This window comes from Rousettus aegyptiacus, unplaced genomic scaffold (assembly GCF_014176215.1).
Source record: "Rousettus aegyptiacus isolate mRouAeg1 unplaced genomic scaffold, mRouAeg1.p scaffold_m13_p_15, whole genome shotgun sequence".
NCBI lineage: Eukaryota > Metazoa > Chordata > Mammalia > Chiroptera > Pteropodidae > Rousettus > Rousettus aegyptiacus.
In genome coordinates, this window is record NW_023416290.1 from 287,498 (window position 1) to 293,497 (window position 6,000).

At 43.5% G+C, this 6,000-nt stretch overlaps 1 protein-coding gene across 5 annotated transcripts in view; it reads left to right on the forward strand.

Annotated features, from left to right (window-relative positions):
• The window catches only part of NBN (nibrin), a 28,412-nt gene extending 23,029 nt beyond the window's left edge, over nucleotides 1-5,383 (forward strand). For 3 of the 5 annotated variants that reach the window (XM_016138594.2, XM_016138617.2, XM_016138623.2), the window contains 3 exons: nucleotides 71-184; nucleotides 3,948-3,997; nucleotides 5,201-5,383. In XM_016138594.2, the coding sequence (XP_015994080.2) occupies nucleotides 71-184; nucleotides 3,948-3,997; nucleotides 5,201-5,231 (195 nt within the window). In that variant the 3' untranslated portion in view covers nucleotides 5,232-5,383. The other 2 variants (XR_004954552.1, XM_016138602.2) reach the window with 2 other exon arrangements.
• Nucleotides 5,384-6,000: the final 617 nt, after the last annotated feature.

Consider the following 6,000-nt stretch of genomic DNA (forward strand, 5'->3'; position numbering starts at 1 on the left):
TTAAAGCTTTAAAAAAACGATTGTCATAGGTTCTGATGCATGTCACCTCACCACTCATATTATTTAACAGGTCACGTTTCCTGGGACTGGGAGGCTCCCCCAGATCATCGGAGGGTCAGACCTCGTAGCGCACCACGCTCGGAAGAACACGGAGTTGGAAGACTGGCTCAGGCAGGAGCTGGAGGTTAGTGGGCATGAGGCCTGGGAACTTCTTTGATTTTGGCCCCTTATGGTTTCCTTAGAGTAAATTCTTTTTAAAACCAAAGTTAAGTGACCTGAGGTCATTCAGGAAAATTCCTGAGTTACAGAGTGTTAAGATTGATTTGCACCTTTCTATAATACTTCTTTAAGGGACTCAAACAAACGAGTTAAGTTTACATCCTAATGTAAAAGGGATAAATGTGCGTGTGTAACCCTCCAAAATTTAAAAGAAAACTAAAAGATAGCAATTAAAAGGATGGCCATACAGTCATGTGGAGGGTATTACAAATATATCAGTTAATATAGTGGAAAGGACTGGGCTTCCTAAACCTGAGAATTGTCTTTCAACAGTTCTAAGAATTTCTCTTTTCTTGAATATTACCTTTTTTCAATTTTCTCTAATATCTTTTTCTTTTTTTTTTTAATTTAAAAATCACTGTTTTCTGTAGCAGCTACTGCATTTTACATAACCACCAACAGTGCAAAAGGGTTTCAGTTTCTCCATTTCCTCTGAAATACTTGTTTTCTGTTGTTTCGATAGTACACATCTAATGGGTGTGAGTTAGTATCTCATTTGATTTGCATTTTCCTAATGATTAATGATGTTGCGCATCTTCTTATATGCGTGTTGGCCATTCACATGTCTTCTTTGGAGAAGCGTCTATTCAAGTCCTTTGCCCAGCTCTAATCAGAGTGTCGGCTCGTAAGAGTCTGCAGTCTGGGTAGCAGCTCCTCACCCCACAGGTGACTTGCAGATGTGTTCCCGCCTTCTCGCGGCTGCCCTTTCACTCTGTCGATTGTATATTTCGGTGTACAGACGTTTTACGTTTTTATATAATTCAACTTACCTGTTTTTCTTTTGTTGCCTGTGTTTTGGTGTTGTATGGTCCAAGAAGTCATTGCCACATCTAATGTCAGAAAGCTTTTCCCCTGTGTTTTCTTTTAAGAGTTTTATAGTTTTGGCTCTTACATTAGATCCTTCGTCCACTTCGAGGTAATTTTTATATGTGGTTTTAGGATAGGTCTAATGTCATTCCCTGCGGTTACAGTTTTACACTTTGGCTCCGTGACCTGCGATCATGCCGTCGTTAAGGCGGGCGGGGTGAGGGTGTTAAAGTCAGCTACGCTGCCGACAGCTGCTCGCCGAGGGAGACTTGCCTCCATTCCTCCTTCCGGGGGCAGTCGTTGCCGAGCTATCTCCTTTTTCCCCAGAGAATCTTTCTAAGTTTTAAGAAGGTAAGTGAAGTTGTTAGTATTAATTATTGAGTGGTAATTTTTGTACTACTTAGTTTAGGTTCTTAAACTTTTTATTACGAAAAGTTTTCAAATACACAGCAAGTTAGAACAAACCCCCAAGACCACAGGTTCAGGCGAACCTCAGCACTTGGCGCCTCTCGCTCCATCTGTTCCCTGCCCCAGCCTTTCTTCTTTCTGGAGTGCTGATAGGCAAATGCCAGCCATCTCACTCATATGTCTACACTTAATGCAAACGAGCGGGTTTCTGATCAAATATGTATGATGTCACAGCGTTATAGTAGGATGCTTGTATAATCAATTCGAGTGCAGACACCATTGTGAAACTTTTCTGTTTCATCTTTTAAAACGTTTTTATGTTCGCTGGGTCCTCTGTGTTTAAGCTGCAGCTGCCCTCTTAGCAGTTTCCTTCACCCTTCATTATTTCTCCTGCATTCGTCGCGATTTTCTTAAGCTCTTGCACTGTGTCAGAAATCCAGATCTCGGCTGTGTCCGTTCTGTCACCAGCTACGTGGCCTTGGGCCAGTAACTTCTTTAGCCTCCGTTTTGCTGTGCAGAATTGGAACAGAATAATACTTGTGTTTCACAGACTTCTTGAGAAGATTAAATGAGATTCTACTTATGAAGCATTCGTATCAGTGGAGACAGTCAGCGCTAGCCTTTTCTAATTTATTTAATTCTTAAGTGGTGTTATCATAGTTCTCAGTTTGTTTCCTTTTCATTGTGGTTTTTGTGTAACTTATTTTGCTGCTTTCATGTTCTTATTAACTTGCTTGCTCTTCGTTCTTGGGTTATTGTTGCTTAGAGACTAGGTTCTTGCTCATTTTACTCTGTTCTCTCTTTCCCCCTCTGGTGTGTGGAGTGGCTTTGCTGTTTTCTTTGGTCTTGTAGCTGTTTAAAATGAAAACATTCCCTTTGCTGTGTGAAGCACTGTGTGCCATCTTATGCAGGGATTACAGTCTAAAGCCAGTTGGTGAGGCAAAAAATTGAATGTAGTCTAAATGACTCCTGTCCCTCAGCTCGTGAAGAACAGAATGACCCCGTGCCTCCGTACCGCCAGTGTGGCCGCGTGCTCCGTCAGGCCGGCTGCGCGTCTTGCGGAGTCTCGACGGCCTGGGACCCCGGGGGGAGCACAGGGAGGGCTCCGCGGGAGCCGCGTGCTGCGTCCTGGGGTGGGAGCGACGTGCGAGCCCCAGCAGGGAACAGCCTGGCAGTTTGGGGTGTTCGCGATGTGTCAGGGACGTCGCTCTTCGTCAGGCCCGGCGGTGGCTGTCAGGCCCGGCGGTGGCTGTCAGGCCCCCGACTCGCCTGCCCCCAGCGGTGGTCCTCGCTTTTCCCCACTGCGGGGCGGAAGCCTCTGGCCCGGTCGGCTCTGCAGCGCCTTCTCCTGGGCGGGGCAGCGTCGGGAGTCCTCCGCGTCGCCTTTCGGTCCCTGGCACGGCCAGCTCCAGCCGGCGCCAGGTCTGCGGCGCGGAGTCCTGCTGCTCTTGCCTGACTGTGGCCATTGGGGCTGCTTCGTTCTTGGACCGGGAAGTCCGCGACGGTGCAGCCGCTGACTTTTGTGTTTGTTTTGTCAGGATCAGGAGCAGGCGTCCGTGTTCCCCGTCGTCTGTTCCCCCGAAGCTCCCCTGCGCGCTGGGGCCGCCCGGGCCGCAGGGCTGGCCGCCCACCCCGCGGCGCCAACCCGCAGCCCCCGGCGCGCTCGGCATCCTCAGTTCCTCCTGCACCTCCTCTCTCCTGCTGCTGCAGGCCACTCTTAGTTTTCATCATCACTGACTTATTCCCAGAGTTTTCTTGAATTTGGTATTTTTTCATTCTGTGCATTAAACATAATAATTCTTTGAACTCTGTCCAACCTGATTTGAATTTTGAAAGATTGTGAGATGTAGTTCTCCCAAACTCTAGAAAAAATACCAGTAATTTGAAGATTTCTGTTTCTTGATACTGTTTTACGTACTGTTTTTACTAAGGTATGTAAAATGAAGCTGATTTTTCCTGACTGTCTTATAACTTCAGAATTAGCTTCCCCTCCCAGGAGGCTTTGAGAACATTCAGGATGGTGGGAACGTCAGCAGCATGTCTGACGGCTGCTCTGTGAGAAGCACACGGCCTCCGTTTCACCTGGGGAGCTGATCAGGTCGCAGGTGGGGCGTGTGTCGCCCTCCGCTCGGGCGTCAGTGGTGTGACTCAGAATGCCGAGGGTACGTTTAGTGAAAGGGTTCTGCTGGCAAAATGTTTAAAAACTCAGCAGGCTAGCCGTGTGTACGTTGGTCGCCTTTGAGAGGAGATTGGCTGGGGAAAACCGTTTGATTAGAGGGCGGTGCAGTAATCGTGGTGTGTGCGACGATGGAGAGGGTCGTCGACTGGGCAAGAACTCTGAACCTGGTGACCTGGGTATGGACATCTCAGAGGCGGCTGACCACCCAGTGTAGCCGTTCACTAACCGCGTGTGCATCGTTGAGCAAATGTTTGAAATTATGTTGATTTTACAGGTGCAAAATCAACAAGCAAAAGAAGAGTCTCTCGCCGATGACCTCTTTAGGTAAAGTCTGATTTCAGCTTTCTCATGGATCTTAAAGCGATGTATATAAAATTCAGTTTTATTCATAGAAATGAAATATTTTTCTTCTGTCCTTAGAAATAGACACTTGGTCCCTTCACCTAAAGGGTGTTTGGTTTTTCACCTGTGTATTTCTTTTTACTCCTTGAGCACTTCCTCCTCGGGCTCACCAGACGTAGCTTCGTGGGTGGGCTCAGTGGACCGTACCACAGGATACAGAAAGTCTGCACCAGGCATTCAGGCAGAGAAGCTTCTTGAGCTGGGGGAATTTGGCTGATAAATTTGTGAGATTTTCAGCTTTTAGTAGAATTAGCACTGAATGGTTTCGAATTAAGACAAGTAAGATATCAGACTATTTGTTTAGTTTCAATTGGCACATGCACAAAAACAAAAGGCTGGATTAGGGTTTCAAAGCAGGTTCTTGTGGGAGGTTTAGTGAAGTTAAAATGAGAAATTATAATTTAATTCTGATTTAACTGTCAGCATTCTTACAGGCCCAACAAGCCTTATAATAATTAGTTCTCAAATATTGTAAAATATTCTATTATAGGTTGATAGGGGACGATAACATTTTCCCAAACTTAAAGGCAAAATAAAGAAGGTATTATATTTTTAGTCTGTTTTGCAGTAAATTTGGTTCTTTAATTTTATCATTGGCAGTATGATTGGTCAAAATGTTGACAGTGCTGATTTTTCATTTGATTTTAGCCAAAAGGCCAAGAAGCAATGCTTTTTCATAAGTAGTTAGATGAGGACATCTGGTTGCCCAGCTACATTTGTTTAATTGCTATAGGAGAAAATTTTATAAAGTAATTATATTTTAGGTACATTGTGCTTTTTTGTGCAAATGGTATACATTAATTGGGACGGTGGGGGTGGGTCAGGGTGGTGGGGAATGACTATTTGAAGCCACACTGGAAGAAGTATAGACACATATTTTTAAACTATTGTTTTTGTTTATTATTTTAATGCTTTTGTAGGATTCTTTTTGTTGATATTTTACCAGTCATCAAAGCAACATCAAAAGGATAAGTGAAAGTAAAAACGTCAGTGCTTAATATCTGATTCTAAGGACAACCTTGGGATTCTCATTTTGTTGGCTAAAGTGTGACTGTGTATTTTGAAAAGTGAAAGGAATGCTATCATTTCTCTAGATATCATTTAACCCTATTTCTTTCTTTGCAGATACAATCCTAATATAAAAAGGAGAAGATAATTGAGAATTTCATTAAGAAGCCATGGGAAAATATTTTCTATCAAGCATTAACTTCCTTTTTTCTCTGGGATACATGCATATAGTATACAGAGTGAATTTAAGTTACAATATGCTATGGCCCAAATTTGTTAAATAAAATACACAAAACTCCATTTCTTTTGTGCGTGACAAGTGATGTGGTTTGTTCTGTTTTCAGTCTTAGTCATCTCATCTCTTACGGTAATTTTTTTTTTTCATTTTTAAATTCGGTTTTTATTTATTGAGTAGTTAGTAGTCACAGTTCAAAATTCTGAAAGTATAAAAGGGTAAAGAATTAAAAAGTCTCCCTTCCAACACTGTCGTAGCTATGTTTTTCCTCTCCTCAGAAAAAATTCATGATGTTCATTTCTTACGAGTCTTTCCAGAGATTTTTAATGCCTATTCAATAATTTTCTACAAAAATGATAGTATATAACATATACAGTGTCGTGCACTTTGCCGCTGGCCCCTGAATAGATCGGAAGACCATAGACAGATCAACAGAATTTTTAAAATTTTTTCTTTTCCATTATGCAGTAGTCTTCTCTGAGCTGAAGTGACACTGAATGAAATGGATTTCAGTGGTGAAGATGTCACCACACGTTCTGGTGCTGGCACCTGGAGACACTGTGGAAGACTTCCTGGAGCTTGCGGGGTCACCTCACGAGAGCAGAGGGACCCGTTTGGTCGTCTTACTGAGAGGGGCATACCTGTTTTGAGCTTCTTACAGACCTAGGTTTTGTATCTGAAG